The sequence below is a fragment of the Heloderma suspectum genome, chromosome 2, assembly GCF_057233095.1.
Source record: "Heloderma suspectum isolate Gila_16-S chromosome 2, 16-S_ref, whole genome shotgun sequence".
NCBI lineage: Eukaryota > Metazoa > Chordata > Lepidosauria > Squamata > Helodermatidae > Heloderma > Heloderma suspectum.
The window spans coordinates 136,478,850-136,498,546 of NC_139459.1; the positions used below are offsets into that span (position 1 = coordinate 136,478,850).

The following is a 19,697-nucleotide window of genomic DNA, read 5'->3' on the forward strand; positions in this document are numbered from 1 at the left end:
CACCCCCACCAATGGAAGAGGCAGGATGCAGCACAATGGGGATAAGACAGAAATAAACACTACACATCCCCTTCAGGTGAGTAGGGAAGTGCTGGTGACTGTGGTAACAATAGGGATGTACGGATTCCCCACCGTCCCTTCCGGTGTGGAATCTGCGGTGGGGGGGATCCATTCCTCCCCCCCAGAATCCTTGCAGAGTGGAGCCACTCCGTGAGGATTCCACAGAGCAGAGGGCCGCCCCATTCCGCCATCCGCATGCCCCGGATTCCCCTGTTTTTTTTCGGCTCCCCGAACTTATGAAAATAATTCCGTAAGTACTGCCGAAAAATCCTTTTCATGCGCCCGCTGTTGGTCTCTGTAAGGGTAAAGCATTTCGTGGGGATTCCTCATATAACTTCTGGTCACCTGACCTCACCAGACCTGTCCTGACCTCACCTCACCTGACCTCACCTCACTTCACCTATCCTGACCTCATTTTACCTCACCTCACTGGGCATGACCTCACCAGACCTGTCCTGACCTGACCTCACCGGACCTCACCTGATTTCACCGGACCTCACCTCCATAAACAGAAAAGATGGAGGATTTCCATGGACTTTGCGTCTCAGCCCCAGCGAAAGAAAGCCTCGGGTCACAGGGAAAATGCCTATTTATTAAAAGGGTAAAGCCTTTCATGTTCTTCCATTTCTGATTTATGGATTTATTTTCATGATTATTTTCATAAAATCCGCTGTTCGGCAGACAAAAAAAAAAAGGGGTCCGCGTGAGCTCCAGTCTGGGTCGACCGGGCCACCCTGTTCTGAGGAGGATTCCCCATTTAAAATTTGTGTGGAATTCTCTGACATCCCTAGGTAACAAGTGTGAAATAGGAGGCAAGGGATCATAGGGGGCTGGTGGGGTGGAATCACAAGATTGGGACCTGAATCTGTGCAATATCTTTGTGTAAACAAGAAGCAGCTTATTCTCTCCCCTTCCTCTTCCCCCTGTCACTACACAACAGAGTGCTCATTTACTTACAACCACAGCATCCTGATTGAAAAAGCAGAACATATCACCACCCTGCCCCAGCCATGGTAAATGAACAGAAAGCTGTTTATTCAAACAGCGCCAACTGATAAGTGGTGCCTGAAAAAAGACGGACGATTATTTTCATATTGCCCCATGTGTGGAAAACCAGTCTACTTTGGTAAGTTTTTTTGTTCATAACTGTATTAAACTGTAGATTTCATGTGTTCATATCGGTAGACTGGGTATCAAGGACTGTACTTGAGGCACTAGTGACAATAATAAGTCTGAAAACCTAATTTTTAAAAGATTAATCACTAGTGGGGACATTTTTTATTTGTATTCACTTGCTTCCTGAGTTGTTGCTCAAGAAGGTTGCCACAAAAAGGGGCTACGAAGTGTTTAGTAGTTTTGGCACAAATTCTTTCATAAGAGAATGGGCTGCTGAAAAAGTTGGGATGCCCCCTTCTAATTCAGTAAACACTGGCCTTTTTTCTTCTGGGTTCTGCCCGTCCATTGGCCACATCCTCTTTGCTAATTCTGTTTCTGGTGCTTGAAGTTAGACATGTCTTATGGAGGCGGTCTGAACAGAAGAATGAATGTCACATGACTACCTCATTAAACTCTGAGCTGTACACTGTTTCAGCAGAACTGCCCAGTTGTTTGACCTTTGTTTTCCCACAAAGAATGTACATCCGATCCTAATTTTGAAGTCCTTCAGTATTGCTTTCATAGCCTCAAAAACAGTCTTCCTCCAATCCACCCTCCCCGTGCACCGAGAATTGTTCCTTTCTGTCAAAACGGCAATTCCTGTACTGAAATATATTTTGGCTGCTGTGCGGAACTATCCCACTCATGTCAAGAGAAAACCTAAACATTGCAGAGCTTATCTTTTTAGATTATCATTCATTTAAAATAAATGAGAAAGCTGCATCCAAGAACAAGATAAATAACAGGACTTACAATGTGGGCAACTTATGTCAGTCCATCCAGGCAAAGTCAGAAAGCCTCCAGTAGACCTTTGTGATGGAAATAGCTGCAGAACCTGTGCTGCATCACAATTCCTTATGTTACAAAATCCTGTAGTTTCTTCAACAACAACCCACTGTATGGGTTGGGAGGAAATTGAGCAGGGCACAGAGGGAGCAGAACGGAAAGTCTACCAGTCGCCCTGTGGAAATGTTCTTTTTCTCCATTTTATGGTTCTTCTCAGGTCCAGTGTGTTTAGTGAAACTAAACATGTGCAAGGAATTAATTTCTGGGTTGAGATGGGCAGACCTTCCGAATTCCACTCTGGGTGTTGTCATTGTTGCACTGCAGATTCTGAGACAAATTGCTTCTAGTCTTTCAAAAAAATTAGGTAGGCTGTGCTAAGCCTTGCTGGACATGCCTGACAGAAACCCACAAAGCACTGCAGGCCTCTGAGTATAGAAGGGCAGCCTGAGGATGTGCACAGAACTGCAGAACTGTTTGCCCCTAACTGCAGCCCAGTTGGATTGGAATTCAGCACTCTGCCTAATTTTGGAGTTCCTGGTGACTTCATTACATGGGAAAGCTGCCCCACAGATAGGGCAGACAGACTCCTATGCTGCTTTGCTGCATTCTGTTTTCCACATGAAGTGAGTATAATTCTGGGGGGAAAAGAAAGATCTGTACCACTTCTCCCCCCCACCCCGCCCCCAATGATTTCAACAGCAGAGGAGGTGTTCCCACATGCGTAAAGTATCTGGATCTACATCCAACAAATCTGGGAAAAGATTGTCAGTGTGGTACATTCAGAGTCTAAAGGTCTTTTCCCCCTAGTTGATCATTTTTGGCTCAATAAATGCACAGCTGCTACTCATTTGTTGTAGAGGATCCAAATATATTCCCTCAGAAGGCCTTTATGTTGTGGGAAGAAATGTGTGCCTCCTTAACCCCAGAGAAATTTCACTTGTCTTATTGAAACTCCTTTTGCCTCCTTTGAAATTCCTCAGATGTTTCTTTCAAGAAGAAACCTTCAAACTCACCTTGAAATTTTGCTTCAGGCCTAATTGTGAAGATGTCAAGATGCCAGCCTCAAGCAGCAGTTATTTTGTTACTGGGGAAATGTTTGTGTTCCCCTAGCTACCATGTATTCATTTTTCATGCATTCACATAATGTAGTGGTCCCCAACCTCTTTGAGCTGGTGGGCACATTTGGAATTTTGAGAGTCATGGGTGCTCTCACAAAATGGCTGCCATGGGGGCCTTGCCCATTCATAAAATGGCAGCCATGGTAAGCACGGCCAGTCACAAAACTCTTGTTTCCCAGAAGGCAAACTGGTGAAAAGGCCCAAGAACCTAAGTACAGGGCAGAGGTGGGGGCTGAGGACCAAAACAAAAAAACACTCTTTTGAACCCAAATAAAGACGATACTGGAGGACAGCACTTCACTTTGCAGCAAGACAGCCTCCCAATTTTTTTAAAAATAGTAATTTTAAGAAAATAAATAAAAAGCAGATGGAGCAAGGAACCTGGTTGGTGCCAAAAGAAGTCACTGGTGCCTGTGGGTATCAGACATAATGCATTCATGTTATCCATTCACACTGGCATCAGGGGGCACTGGCCGTGTCCCCGACGCTGATGTGCCCAGTGGACACCCTGCCTCCAGGTGCAGCATGTGCATTAGTCAGAAAGGATTACTGAACATGTGAGGGGGTCGTATGAACACCACTGATGTCTATTGTTATCACAAAGGCTATGTAGAATGTGACCGTACATTTGGCATGGGCACCCGCTGGACAATCTACCACATATCAATGGTCATGATCACTATTTTCATGCCAGAAGTAGCTCTTGGACCCTCATTGGAGAGAACACGCACACACCCCACCCCTAAGCTGAAAGCGCACCCCAGAACCTTTAAAGTATGGGTGGGAAAACATTTCCTAGTAAAGGGCAACATTCCCTTGGGAGTAATTGGCGGGGGGGCAAAGTCAGGAGTGGGGGCGATGTCAGAGCCAAACATGGCTGGAGCAACCCCTTTTTTCTCTCCCTTTCTGTCACCCATTCCCCCCCCTCTCTCTCTCTCTCTCTCTGCCACCTCTTTCTCTCTCTCTCTGCCTCTCCCTCTCTGACAGGAGAGGGACAGATCACTCTTGCCAGAGGTCTGAACAGATCAACTGCAGAGGGCTTTTGAAATTGGGCCAAGGGCTGCATGCTGCACTAGGGCTGCTGGTTGCACACCCCTGCATGAAGCCTACTGTTGGACACTTGGACCAGGAAGACAAAAACCCAGAGAGCTATGAACCTCATGAGGTGACCATACTCTATCATTCCTATCTTATCCTTTTATTCTGTTTCTCAAACTGTTAATATGAACCTCTATTTGTACAAGTATGCCATGGCCAATCCCCTCTCCCCTCAGAGTGTTTAATAATACTTTATATTACGACTGCAGTCTTCCCATGTATGCAACACTCTCCACAGACATCACAGTAATCCTTACAACTGTGTAAGGTAGACTAGTATTGTAATCTTTCTGTAATAGAGAAGACGGGGAAAAGTATAGCTTGCCTAAAGCCACCTAGTGAGTGCATGGCTGAAGTGAAATTTGAACTCAGGAGGGACTTCCCAGCTCATTCTCATATCACGCTGCTGGTCTCTGTCGGTGTCCTGTTTAGCTCTGAGGGGAAAACCAGGGCAGGTGTTAACTGTGTGCAAATATCACAATATTGAGCATTCAGGAAGCCACAGTATTCAACAGGTGATGAGTGCTGCAGAAACAGGAAGAGCAGGCCACAAACAGGAAGTATCTAGCATGGTCAGGGTCTTTCACAGCCTGGATCAGCAGCAGAGGAAAAAGGAGATAAACCAGCCATCAAAGGCTGAACATGAGCAAAAGGAGGGCGGTAAATGCAATGGGAAAATTATTTTATGTGAAAAAAAACCTGCAGTTGTTGTCCAGTGCCTGCCAAGTGAGTTGTGAAAGGATTCTTCTGAGACCTTAATAGCCAGAGGTATGGATGCTCCCTTCACTGTACCTTCACTCTCCCATTGATGTTCATAACAAACACAGACAAAGAACTGAATGTCAGATGATTGCCTTTCCCTTTCCTATTTTTATGCATCCAAGAGTGTTGAGTAAACAACAAACATCCTGCATTGCTCCAAAAAATCTGGTGTGAAAGCTACTAGTACCCATATGTTAACTGGTTCGAATTATTCAGAGCTGGCCATTAGGTTAGGGCTGACTAAGGGTGTTTCTACACTAAGAAAAACCCCTGCAAAAATCAGCATCCTTTCCAGAGCTTCCTGCTTTCGGTTTCTTTGCGGGATTCGGAAGGGCTCCTTTACACAGCAAACACGTAGTTTGAACTGAGGGAGTGCCTTCCTCCCTCCCTAGCATGTGTACAATGGAGCAGGGTGTGTGTGTCTTGTTTTTGTAGCTTTAATTTCTGCTGTTCTCTTTTCTCGCAGCCCCGAGGAAATCTCTGACTTACTTCTGAGTAGACATAAAATGTAAGATTGTGCTGTAAGTCTGCAACCCTCGGCACACTTACTTGGGAGTAAGCCCCATTGAACTTAATGGGGTGTTCTGAATCAACAGAGAACACTGCTTCTGAGCTTGGTGGAATGGGAGATCAGATGTGTCTCCCTTGGTTGCAGGGAGGCATTTTACCCTCTTCTCCCTCCAACTGAGAAATGTGCTCAAGCATTTACATGGCAGACGCCTGGGAATTGAGGAAAGTCCTTCCTCAGCATGGCTTGAGCGGAGGCAGGAGCTGCAACTGGCAGGTGATTCTTGCCCTCACACCTGTCAAATCTGCTCCTGCATGCCCCACTCCCATCCTCAATGCCTTCGTCACCCTGACCATGCATGCCCCCAGCAACTGAAAAGGAACGCTCACCGCAGGCAGACAGAGCGGTTTCGCCTGCTATTGGAGAATTTCACGGGGAGGCCATGCACTCCTGTTCCATGGGCTGGAAAAAATACCACATTTTTTGCCTTTGGGGAAAATATGAGATAGGCTGGAGGAAATGGCGGGAGACACCCTGGAAGGTAACTCTAAAGAGCCCGCAAACTTCCATGACAGAGCCAACTCAATAGCAGGATAAAAGCTCCGTGTGATGAACCCCTAAGCCTGGACTTGGCTTTGTGCCCTCCAACCATCCAGATGTCTTGTCCCTCTCTGGTCTGAAAAGAATTTGTCTTACTGTAAAGTTGTGTAGCATTTAAGATTCTTCCTATTCTTATTAGTATATCACATTTGTATAATGCTTTAGAGCAGGAGTGTTGAACCTCTAGCCCCCTGGGCCAAATTTGGCCTACAAAGCCTCATACTCTGGCCCTCTGCACTTTCCCCAGACCACGGCCCCTCACTGTCCCCACTCTGTGCCCTTCATGATCATCCTACTGGAGCGCCACCAGAGAAAGAGGAGAGCCATGCTGCTGTGAATAACCTGCAGGCAGTCAGACGCTCACGTGACCCCCAAAACTCCCCATACACGGCTGCTGCTGCTGCTGGAGAAAGAAGAAAGCTTCCAGATAAAGAAGGTAATCAGGCATATGCACACCCCAGCCACAGAGCACAGCACCCAGCACAGCACTTTGGAACTCTGGTTTGGCCTCCGAGCTCATGAGTGCACCTGAAAAGGGGGGTTGGGAATAGGAGGAAGGAAGGCACAGAGGGCAAGAACGGAGCAAGCTGGTGGGCAGGTTTGCAAGAGGGGGTGAGTGTTAATTTGGTAATTTGGTTCTGTTTAGTTTGCCGATGCTTCACACAGATTTTAGAATCTAGATCACCTGGGTTTGGAACATCCCAGAGGGTAACCAAGCCAGGTCTAAATAGATAAAACATTACCACAGAATTCAACTAGAATGCATTAAATATGGGAAGTTGCGGAATCTGATGGCTAGCATGGTGGTTCCATGAGCATAATTCAGAAGCTTTGTGACTGCATTAGCAGCAATGAAAGAAATTGTAACATAAATCTGAGATTAACTGAAAGGCATGCAGTTGACAAAAAAGGCACTACAAAAGTAGCAAGGAAAGTAGCTAATGAACCACTTGCATAGCTGGTTGAATAATGTGACTTTCCCCGCAATACCCTCTTGGACTCTACGTGCATTTAAAAAGCTAAACTAAAATGTGCTAAATAATCAAACTTCAACTTGACTTCGTCCTGCGCACTACTTGAATGTGAAAAACTAAGGTGAAGCATTACTACGTGTGTAAACAGATCTGGCACCTAAAGAGTTACACATAGAACCTAAAGTGAGAAATAAAAGTCGCTAAACCACAATCTAAAAAGTTGGCTAAAAAGCTTCGGAACCTAAGGGGTCAATTTATGTGTCACTACTAGATGTGTCTCAACTTTAGGAAAGACTCCTTATGAATGTTTATAAATCTTACCTTCAGAAATTAGTCAAAGTCCCAAGTTCAGAAAGTATTCCAAGTCCTAACTTCAGAAAATAAAGGGTTAACATTGGCTCAGAGTCAAAGTACAAAAACCGTTAACTAAGCCTAAGTGTCAAAGAGATCCATAGTTACTCAGGCTCTGAGTCCGATCGTCTAACAAGGATCAGAAGTGAAGGAGTAAAACTGAAGCCAGTCCATAGCAAAGACTAGAGAAAGAGAGATCCCATGCTGCATGACCTTTAATACCCTTGTTCTGATCAGAGGTGGGAGCTACAATGGTGGTGGGATCACCCATCAGAGGGGAGGTGCCCACTTGTCCCAAGTAGCATCCGCTGGTATAGTGGAAAATTTTGAAGTGCAGGAGCTCATCATGACCACCCCCATAGACACACCCCCAAGGAGAGTCCAAATTGTAGGCAGCAATGTTGGTCCACATCAGCAAACCAGTTCTAGCAGTTTTCATCTCTACCAGGAACAGGTCATTTTTAAAGCTAAGGGGTCTTAGACCAAGACCAAGCCACCCCAAAAGACTTTGCCTTACACAACAGGGAGCAATATATTGGTGGGAAAATTCATTTCTTCCGCAACTACTCTGAGGATTGCAGCTATGCTCAGAGAGAACAGGGAAGTCTGACGGGGGTGGCAGATGACACCAGCGCCCCTACTAATAAAAAAGTGCCGGCAGTGTGTCCCCATGAGTCCTGGCTCCGCTGCACCACTGGCACCATCATGTTTTATCCTCATGTGTGTGGGGAACACCTCCTTGTATTGTTCTCTTGAGGTTGTTTGAAACGTCCATAATCTGTTTTGGGATCCTCTGAAACTTCCCTGAAGCTCCCCTATCAGCATACCTTATCTGGCTGATACCTTTCCCTACTGTACATCAGCTTAAGCTCAAGGCCACTTGGATCCAACCCTTCTGAAACCAGTAGGTGTCAAGTAGGTACATTCTCCGTCTTCCTTATCAGTGTAGGTGCTGAGCAGTGCACAAGCTAGTGCCTGAGCATATCTTGAAACTCTGCTCTTCCCTGTTTGTATCATCAACAGCCGTGAGGTCTTGAACTGAACCTTCTCTGTTATTCTTTTACTTTTTTCTTCTCCTGTGACTTGGCAGAAAACAAAATTAAGGCACAATAAGCTGTGCAGTATTTTTCCAGTACAGGTTCTCATTCAGCTTTCACAGCTTTTAGTTCAGAGATGTTACAAGGCCATAGCACCAAATGTTATGAGATCAAAAGTTCAGGGTCTTTTTGCACATGGGTCTGAGGTCTGGAATAGAGGTTTGGGACCTCTAGACTCTTTATTAGGCTCTTTATCAGGACCAGGCTAGGAATTTGCTACTTATTCAGGACCGGGTCAACAATATTGTTTAATCATTTCAGTACTGGCTTGACAGGGGTAGCCATGATGGGTGCTTGTGTGTCTATGTTTGTGTGTATGGATATGTGTTTGTGTACATGGAGGTGTGTGGGAGTGCAAGAGAGAGAATGAACGAGAGAATGAATGCATGATGGATAAATGAATGAAGGGGGCAAGAAGAGAAGAGAAGCAGTGTCCCAGCTTACTTTGCCTTTAGCCCCACCCATCTCTGTTATGCAGCCCCTGATCATCTTCCCATGAGGGAATGTGGCCTTCCACTCTGACAAGTTTGCCCACCCCTGAAATTTGCATAATACTTACCCTCGTGTCGTGTGAACCCAGTTAGGTTGGCTTGTTGCTGTGGGTAACAAGCCACCCAGAACCCATGGGCTGTTGTAGGGATCTGGGTGGGTTGTTACCCATAGCAACAAGCCACCCTGGCCAGGTTTGCATGACAAGACAAGCCACACTGCCAAGGGTAATTATGGAAATGGCCCAGGTGTATGACTGACACACGCAGCGTAATTAACAAGCCACCTTGGCTTGTTAACTGCCTACTGACAGTGCAAACTCTGGCCACAATCTTAGGCACTATATTATACTGGTAAACCTTTCAACAACTCTATAAGCTAGGTCAGTTAGAAAGACTTAGTAGCTAAAAAGCCCCTGGTTCAAACTTCACTTCAGCCATGAATCTCATCTGTCACTATTTCTCAGCCTCACCCCCTCTCCTGTAATATAGGAACCACAACAACTAGCCCCACGGGGTTCCTGTAAAGATTATTGAGATAATGTGCATGTGGTGAAGCCCTAGCAAAATGGCTGACTCGAGGCTGGCACTGCTGTGGAGCCCTTGGCTGGGTGTTTTTCTTAGCTAGCTTGTGCGTGTTCTAATTCTAGCTCAGAAGCTTTCCAAACTGTAGATTTGCAGTAAACTGGCCAATTGGCTTTCTGGTTCCAGCTCTTGGCTTCTAAATACCTCCCCCCCCTTCCCTCCTTCCTTCCTTATTTCTCTCTTTCCTTCCTTCCTTCCTTCCCTTCTTCAATACAATAACTCACTGAAGGTGATAAAATAAATATTAGTGCAATTATTGCACAAACTGGATTAGTTTACAGGTAACAGCTGTATTGGGTTGATTTAACAGAATTACTGTGTGTGTGTGTTTAGACTTTGGAATAATATAAGCAGTAAAAGAGAATGTAGCTGGATAGGCAGGAAGGAGGCTGCCCTGATCTCCAGTTAGAGATCGTGTTCCACCCTGCTTCTCGTTCTGACTCTTCCTGGTGTCAAGGATCAGGATGGTCACTTTAAAAAGTAATTTTTTTAAAGTAAAACTTTTTTTTAGTTTTAAAGTTTTACTATTAAAGTTTTACTTTAAAAAGTAAAACTTGGACAGATATATCAGTTCTTCAGAGGAGTGTTTATTTGTGGGCTTATCTAGCAAATTCTGGTGTCATTCCATCAGAAAAGAGCTACTGCCAGTCAATAACAGAGTCAGTACTGTCCACAGAGAACCAGAAAACAAAAGAAAGATGACCAGGAATAGACTAGCTAAAGAGCAAGAGCCAGACTCAGAACCAAGGCCAGCATCAAGTTACCCTTAGGCATAGCCCGGGTGAAGTCTACTAATTTACTAAGCCCTTCAGCTAGAGCTGGGTAACCTGCGACCCTCCAGATGTTGTTGAACTAGAACTCCCATAATCCCTGACCATTGACGATGCTGGCTGGGCAGATGGGAGTTAGAGTCCAACAACATCTGGAGGGACCCAGGAGGGACACAATGCTCTGAGTCATTGGTCTCCTGGTGCATCAGTTGTCACCTCGAGTATGGTAACAAGACTGAGGAAAGCAGAATTCTGTGTCCTTCTGTGGTGGAACTGCTATTTTACATCAGTGGTTCCCAACCTTGGGTCCCTAGGTGTTGTTAGATGACAGCTCCCATAATCCCTGACCATTGGCCATGCTGGCTGGGGATGTTGTGACTTGTAGTCCATCAGCATCTGGGGACCCACTGCTAGATGATGCAGTGGTAGAAGTATTTCCAAGGGTCTATAATGGATTGATTTTTTTCCCCCTCAGTTGAGACTCCACCACATCTTTAGTGAGAGATGCATCAGGAGGGTTTCCTCCAGTGCCTGTATCTCGAGAAAGCCTGGCAGTGAGGTCCTAATTAATATTCAGTCCCCTGGTCTCCTCTCCTGTGGTGCCTCTTGTACTGAGAAGCTTCCAGAATCCACATTTTGTTTTAGAACCTGAGTTGTGAGATCAGATTCATATAGTTGTGGAAGTAAAACAGCATGCTAAAAGTGCTACCAGTGTAATTAATAATACCTGATAGAATTAACTCATTTGCAGGTACAGAAATTAATGACACTGTTGCTAAATCGCTAGGGGTAATTAAGTCTTGATGGTTATGGAAATGGTTACTACTGGCACTATTTTCATATCACCAGCCATGTCTATGGGTTCCCCACCACCACAGTACCTATTACCACTGTTAATAACTGCTATGGTGTTTGGTCAAGTAAATGCTCCTAACAGGAGTAATTAATGCCAACGGCATACTAATGGTACCCTAAATGCTGTCAGAAATGACTCTGTATATGAGTCCTGGCTGTGAAATCCCTCCCATTAATGACTGCTTATGGGCACAACATGACCTTAAGAAGCTGGTTTGCTTGCCAATATTTTGACTTTGCAAGGAGGAATGTGACAGGAGAATATTTAGGGTGACAAAGAGGAGTGAAAGGACGAAGAAATGAACTAAACTGACCATCGATAATATGAGCAATTTAAACTCAGGTATACATGCACTTGCAATACTCTATTTTCCTCCCGTTTGTAATTGTCAAATTTATTTCTGTTATTACCTTGCCTCTTCCAAACTTCAATATTACATGTCCTTGGGTGCTTTTCATAGGACACCCCACCAGGTGACTTGCAAATGACAAACAGAGCAATGAAATCCATTACGAAATGCCAGACCTTCCTTATTGCAAACTTCAGCAAAGCATGCCTCAGCATATTTTGCAAGGACCACTCCAAATTTAAAGTTTAAAGATACAAACACAGCAAATTAACATGATTCAAAAGTGAGGACATGATTAAAGCAAATCTTTTGTCTGAATGGCTATGGGAACTGGGAAAACACCTGGATAATCAGAAGTCCAGATATGTGTGAATGATTACTTAGGTGGGGTGAAACAGGAGACATACAGGGAGAAAGAATACAAGTAGATGGTTCTAAGTTAGGGGATGAGAAGCATCCTTCAGTCTTTCCAATCCCTCATACTCTGGATGTCCCTATTTCTTCAACCCACCCTGGTTCCTGGATGTCTATCAGCAGTGGGCAACTTGTGGCCCTCCAGATGTTTTAGCCTAGAACTCCCATGATCCCTCACCATTGGCTATGTTGGCTAGGGCTGATGGGAGTTGTAGGCCAAAATATCTGGAGGGCCACAAGTTGCCCACCCCTGATCTACACAGTGTGTGTGTGATAATTCTGAGGAAAAAGCATCTGCTGTTTTTAGGACACTTCCAGAGTAATCCTATATGTCTACTGAGATGTAAGCCCCATTAAGTTCAATGGGACGTACTCCCAGGTAAGTAGGTATAGGATCACAACCTTCAGGTATTTCTATTTGTGCGCTAAAACACCCAATTGGGAGCATGCAAATTTGGCATCTGAATGCACTAATAACAACAACAGTATTAAGAACAATAATGTTTGTGAGGCACATTTCATGTGTTCAAAGCATTTTTTTATAAATCATCTGGATAATCCTTACAAGGAAGGTCAATATTATGCCCAAATTGTCGTGGGAGGGGCTAAGGCAGAGAGAACACTAGCTCGTGTGAAGTGGCTTACTGCGCAATCCTATGCATATTCAGTGGGGCTTACTCTGTACTCTGTGTATTTAGTATTGCAGCCCTGGTGAGTTAAAAGAAGGTCAGGTAGCAGGACTGGGAAAGAAAGACCTCTGGGCCTGGCTGAGAATTTGGAAGGCTGCTGTCAGCCTGGGTAGAGAGTACTAGGTTAGATAGACTAATGGTATGACTCAGCATAAGGCAGCCTCACTTTTAGCCACTGACTACACTGCCCTGGCTCTGTTAGTGCTCTTCTAGACCAACTCTATGCATATCTTCTCAGAAGTTAGTCCCATTGAGTTCCATGGGGCTTATTCTTAGGTACATGGGTATAGAACTTCAGCCTTAAACTCCTGGATATAGGCTCTATTATTCTTGATACTGTATTAAAATAACAGCAGTTTGGGACATTGCTAATGGAACAATCTCCATCTGCTCCAATAGAAAGAGTATGAAAGGGTAGTATCCATGTAGAGCTGCTTACTTTGGGGTCAGCCATGGGGTCAGCCTGACTGCACAAACAACCCATACAGTTGCTTGCAGTGGCAATATCTTTAGACACAGCATGGATATGAAGCAGCATATGTTCCCAGTTGTACCCTCAAAACAACAAAGACTCTTGTGGCACTTTAAAGACAAACAAGAGTTATTATGGCATAAGCTTTCATGGACACAGTACACTTCATCAGATGCATTGGCAGATTTATATACAACATGGTCGAGTGTTGCAAGCAGTGAGGTCAGAGAGAATGGAAATGCAGAAAGTACAGACAGTGATAATTAATTTATTTACAGTGGCCATTCACAAAACAGTTGTTGAGTGATAAAACAGGCATCCTTGCATTGGTGAGGTGATTAACACATAGAATATGAGTGAAAAAAAGGCTTTTGTCCCTGTTCAAATCACAGGAGATAAAGTGGAATCTCCTGATGCGCTCTAGTTCAAAACTGTAGCAGTTTTGCACTGAAATCTGTCTTTGAAGTTCCTTTGTGGGTCTTCAGAGCCTTCCCGAAGACCTGAAAAGAATGAGTCTGATGAACCTCTGATGGAAGCCGATTCCAGGGGTGCAGGGCTACAACTGAAAAGCTGTCTCCCTTGTACTCACCGGCCTAGCTGCCCTTGGCAGTGGGCAAGTGAGAAGGGCCTCTGTTGATGTTAGTCTTAGGATGTAGTAGGACATTGCTGGCAGATGTTGGCATATATCATATTGAAAGATGAGATTTATGAATGCCTGATGTTGCGGATGGCTTATGGGGACAGAGCTGTTGTCTGAGTCTGCCACTGGGTTTGGTTCCAGTGTCAGTATGTCTGTTATGTGGTCTGTTGTTGCTGGTAAGAAGCTGTTTTATGTTGGGTGGCTTCCTCTAAGCCAATACAGGCCTACTGCTCAGAGCGTGTGAGACGGAAGTGTACCCTCGGATCCCTTGCAATGTCACAAGGCTTAGGGGTGCACCTCTCAGATCGTGGGCTGTAGTCATTTTGGGAGCAAGCCCTGATCACCAGCTGAAAATCAGATATAGTACAGAGAATTGGTCCACAGCCTTGCCTTTACCTTCCTTGAAGCCTAGGATCCAATCCTTTTGAACATTCTATCTCTTACCCACCCACCCCACTCACTCTCTCTCATTCACTTACAGCATCTTAGTTTACCCCACTCCACCGTTCTTTTGCTAAGGTTGCAAACTTTTGAACCGGCTTCCATAGCTGTGCCATTGTCAGTAGTTTGGGCTGCAGCAATTAGCAGGTAATAGTGCTCATGTCATGAAAAGCTGCCTTTGCTGATTTCCAGAGATCTGTGTTAGTTTTAATAGGCATGGGAGCTGAGCAAGCATGGGGTTTTCCTGGTCATTTGACATAACTGTATTCTCTCTACCACATTCACATACCCTCTACTTGATATATATTGCAGCAAGCCTGCACAACTCAGACCTCACCAAGCCAAATGCAACCCATCACATGTGTATTCTGTGTGTTGCTAGATGGAGCAACCCATGCAGCTGCTTTTTTCTTTTTCTTTTTTTTAGCAAAAGAAAAAGATGTCAGAAGGTCTCACAGCCACACAATCTAGTGTGGCCTTCTTGTACTTTAGGGTGCAGCTGCCTGCAGCTCCTTCTCTAATATGGGATATATTTTTAAATTTTGATTTTGAATGGACCCCATCCCACCCCTCTGTGGATATTCTTCATTTCATAGACACACCAAACTGTGATTTGAATTGCTAGCTGCTAAGTCTTACAACAGGGGTGCAAAACCTCTTTCAGCCCCAGGGCCGAATTCCATTTCAGAGAAGCTTTCAGGGGCCGCATTCCAGGGGTGAGCAAGGTTGAAGGCAAAAGGGGGCGGGCAAAAGGGAGGGGGCCAAACATACCAGCCTACTTTAGCTTAAAGTTCTTACTGCCAGTCACTTAGGAGAGGCATTTCAACCTTTTAGAATGAGGGGAAAAATGCACTCAAGCTGAGAAACCACCAAACTGTTGGTGGTTGAGGGAAATGGGGTGAGGTCAGAAGGAGGGGACGTGGCCAGATTAGAACCCCAGCTGGGCTAGATTTGGCTTGCAGGCCTAAGGTTCTGCACCCGGTATAGAAGATCAACAAAATCTGGGTAGGGACAATAGGTGCATGGAAGCAAACTAACTGGAGGGGGGTTTGCACACTCCGTGGCTGCACAGATGAGCTGAGTAAACCCAACTGGAAACCCACCTATCAGGAGGGTAGGTGGGTGTCAGGATTCTGTCTCTCGCTCTTCCCACCAAAGAGCTAAAAGGCAAGATTCCAGCTTCTTTTACACTCTGCTGCATTGGGTGTCAGCGGATGTCATACTTTCAGTGATAAAGTTTAGGTTTGATCAGCAAGCCAGTATTTGCATATCTTTCCATTTTCACCTAAACTGCTGTCCCTCGCACTCAGAGGTATTTTCCTTTTCAGAAATGTTGCATCTTTATTTTTTTTAAATGTCAGCATAAAATTAGAAAATACAATTAGGATTCCAGATCAGTTCCCTTCCTTTTTGCAGGGGGAGATGGTTTAGGCGAACTGAGCGAGGCCAGACTCTGGAGTCTGTGGATTCAGCAGAATTGAGACTGCTGCACTGTTTTCAGCGCTCAGCTTTTATTTGATAGGAAGTGGAGCCCTCTACAGACTTCTGACGTAAATGAGTTTAAGTGGAGGGATGTGCTCACATGCTTACTAATGCTTCACCTCAGCAAGGGCAGTGAAACATTCAGTCTGTGCGGAACAGCCTTTTCCCTAAGACGAGGAGGACATACTGTGCTGAGCGTGGAAGGGTAGAGCATTCCCTGCAATTGAGCAAACGAAGGGAACATGGCCTTAAAATGTGACTGATGCATCGTGCATTTAATAAGTCCCAGCACTTCCTGCTGGAAGGTGACGGGACAAAACCACTGACAGATTTATTTTCCAGTATCAGATGGCTCCATTATTAATCAGAGAAGGTACATACTGAGGGAAGGCAATAGATGAAAGATAAAAATAAATCTGGATTGGGAACAGATGGAACTTCTTTTACCTTTCTCTTTTGAATTTTCAGACACTAAATCAGAAGTAATTTCCAATAAGACCTCACCTATATTTTGCATCGTATTTTAAATATACAGTTTAGTATTATTGGCTATGTTCCAGAGAATGCGTATTGTGGATCCCACTGCTAGCTATGACTAGAGATGTCAGAGAAATCCACAACAGATTCAAATGGGTTTGGATTTCTTTGAATCCAACCTGCAGATCCTGCACTGGACCAACTTTTTCTGGGTCATGCAGATTCCACAGACTTGTGGACTGGTTTTTCAGATTTGGGGAGGATTTGCGCTAATTCACCTTAGCACTACAGGGCATTAGCGCACTAGCGCAAGTGTGCATTAGTGCTAACTCATATTAACTAATGTACATTAGCACATTTGCACAAGTGTGCATTACCACAAGTAGAAATTCTAGTTTTAAAAAAAATCCAATTCTGTCCATGAGCAGATGACAGAATGAAAGACGCCTGACAATGTGTGAAACACAGACAGAAATTATTGAACAAAAGCTGTACATCCCTAACTATGTCAGACAAAGCCCACTAGTGGTCAGTGCTTTCTCTTCATCCGCTAACACTATTGACCCCACTCCATTCCCACCACAAGTATCAGCACTTTACTTATCCCATAGAATGTGTTTATTTATTTAATGTATTTATTTCCTGACTTTCCTCCAAGGAGCTCAAGGTGTATACATGGTTCTCCTTGCCCCCCCCCCTTTATTCTCACAACAACCCTGAACAAGATTGATTGAGCCAAGGTCACCCAGTGAGTTTTCAGGCTGACTGAGTGGATGCTGGGATTCCTTGGTCGTAGTATAACACTCTAACCTAGCCTTCCCCAACCTGGTGCCTTCCAGAGGTGTTGGACTACATCTCCCACCATTCCCTGGGAACGATGAGAGTTGAAGTTCAACACCTCTGGACGGCACCAGGCTGGGGAAGGTTGCTCTATCCTCAGCTTTTTTGTGAACCTAATGCCTGGTTGAAATTCAGATTCAGGTTCTGGAGATGTGTAAAAGTGTGTTCAGATTTTCATTTCAGCTCTCAAAGTGAAGTGAGTAACATAACACACAATGGAAATTAGTACTATCATCTCCTGGCACATCTGTCATATTGCTATTCCATATGTGCCATCTGCCCTTATTTGCCTAGCAGAGTCCTTATTTGGAGGGCACTTATCCCAAATTTTGCCGTTTTAGGTATTTCTTTTCAAAATGTTTGCACTCATGCAATAGTCTGGCTATTCTTGAGGCTTTTCACAAATCTTGCGCGGTTAAATCTCTGTGCTGAGGATAGAGATATTTTACTTGCAGTACTTGTGCACACGAATTCACCAGTATGTGGCATTGTCTAGTGCACGTCCTGCCATATGAGAGAATGATCCATTGATTGATTTGTTGCATTTTTATCCCACTTCTCAGCCAAAAAGGGCCTTGGAGCGGCTTCCATACAATCAATAAAAACAAGACAGGATAGTCCCTGCCCACAGGCTTACAACTGAAAACGCATATGTTGAACCTCTTTTAGCCTGAGGGCCGAATTCAGCTTTGGAGAAATTCTTGGGGGCTGCATCCCCAGTGGTGGCCAGGAATGGAAGCAAAAGGGGGCAGGGCCAAAATACCAGAAATACCAAAATATCCTCATATTTTAGCTTAAAGCTGTTACTGTTTTAAGCTAAAGGAAGAAGAGACCGGGAGGGAAGATCTTTCAGTAGGGCTGGCTGAATGGTCCTGCTACTCTTCTCACCCGCTGGAATTATTTTTTTCCTAGCATAATCCCCTTTTTGCTTTTAAATCATGTGACTAGACCAAAACTGTGACAAAGCTGGCTCTTCCTTAGTTTTCTAAACTTAAAAGCTGCCAGTGAAGTGCTTCCCCTCTAAGCACCTATCAAGATACTAAATGTAGCTGAATGTGTTTGAGTTTCCATAGGGATTCTGTGGCTTGCCTTGAATCAGCAGCTTCATGTTCTGAGGCCAGGACCTAGAACACCATGGACTGCTTATGGTTAGGCTTCAAAGCTCCCTTCAGGCCCAGAGAAGGACGGAGCTATGCAGCATCAGCTCCTGTGGGTGGCAGGCACTGTGAAGCCACCGGACTGCATAAATCCTGGGGCCTTGCCCTTCTGGTTTTTCCTCATCCACAGAGCTGTGTACTTGCCTTACTTCAGCTCCATCTTCCCCCAATTCAATCTCCTCAGCTCCACCCACAGGCCTCCTTAACGTTGCCCAGAATTCTGTATGGTTGCCACGGGCCTGGCTTGACCAAGACATCCTGCCTTCGTGTATCAAGCAGAGCTTTGCCCGTCAGATTACATGTGAGCACTGGGTGTCTGGTGGCTGCAGGGATGGCCAGTTATGAATCGCCAAAAAGGCAAACAAAAGAAGACAAAGCTTTGCATAATGTTTGCATATGCTAATTTATATGTACAGATGCAAATTTAGAAATAATTCTAATTTAAATAGAAATACAGTACATCTCACCATAGCGCGGAAGACTGTGACCAAGCGACCTGTGTGGCTGCCTGTTCAGCCTGCTGTCCAGTGCTCACTGCTGATGGGCAACAGTTCGTATGGTTCATTATCTTTAGGCCAGACTTGGCCTGGATAGTCCTTTAGACAGAGGACACCTTCAAACAGAGGACTGTCCTCTGGAATAGAGGACACCTGGCCACTGGGTCTCTGGGATCACCAATGGCGCCATTGCAAAAGCTGCAGCTCTGCTGATCAGGCAAGGGCCCAGGCCTGGCCAATCCAGAGACTAGGTTTTGCTGTTCACAAGGGGTCCCGTTTCACATGCATGCCTGCTCCGTTTTGCACTTGAAGAGGGCTTTGAGGCATGCCCACATGCACCCTTTCAAAATATATTCCAATGTACTTTAGAAATGGCACTATAGATGCGTATTTTGTTTTTCAGGATCTGTGCCTTAGCACAAAATATATTATACATAGTGCACCTGTGAGATAGTTATTTGGCTGCGGTTACATCATGAACTTCGAGCTTTTTTACACAAGGTTGTTAATCTGCAGAATCTACTTTCAGTTTGTCACAGAACTGAGATCTGAGCACAACACAAAAGCATTTCCTTTCTTGCTTTTCTGCTGCATAACCTCTAGGTGGCACTGTGGTATGGTGGAATAATTTAATGACACATGTGGAAAAGGTATTTTCTTTTGCTTTTACAAACAATACCACATTTTTGCCTGCTTTAAAAAAAAATCACCAAAAGTGTTGTTTAAAAACAGAAGTGAAATTGGGGGGGGGGGCATGACATTGTCTAAGGAACCTGTAAACAACTGTGAGTAGGAGAATGATGAGTGCATAAGCAAAGTATTTATGTTCTACATAAATGCTTTGTGTAGAAAAGCTCTTCATGGCCAAGCAGTAGTTTGAACCCAGGGGGCTGTTTCCACGACAACAGAAGGAGAAGTGAATGGAGGAGTACTGGATGTTTTTTAAAGGAATCAGCTTTGCTGGGCTTTGGTCCATGCAGGGCTCCACGAGCTAGTGCTCCGTACCAGGAAAAATTGCTTCACAGAACATA

The 19,697-nt window shown here is 44.7% G+C and overlaps 1 protein-coding gene across 5 annotated transcripts in view; it reads left to right on the plus strand.

Annotated features, from left to right (window-relative positions):
• Positions 1–1,061: 1,061 nt before the first annotated feature.
• Positions 1,062–19,697, plus strand: part of LOC146352798 (uncharacterized) — a 35,584-nt gene continuing 16,948 nt past the window's right edge. For 2 of the 5 annotated variants that reach the window (XM_084834894.1, XM_084834895.1), the window contains exons 1-2: positions 1,064–1,186; positions 6,335–6,523. In XM_084834894.1, the coding sequence (XP_084691020.1) occupies positions 1,078–1,186; positions 6,335–6,523 (298 nt within the window). In that variant the 5' untranslated portion in view covers positions 1,064–1,077. Of the gene's footprint in view, positions 1,187–4,106; positions 4,285–6,334; positions 6,524–19,697 lie in introns of all 5 variants that reach the window. The other 3 variants (XR_014787857.1, XR_014787855.1, XR_014787856.1) reach the window with 3 other exon arrangements.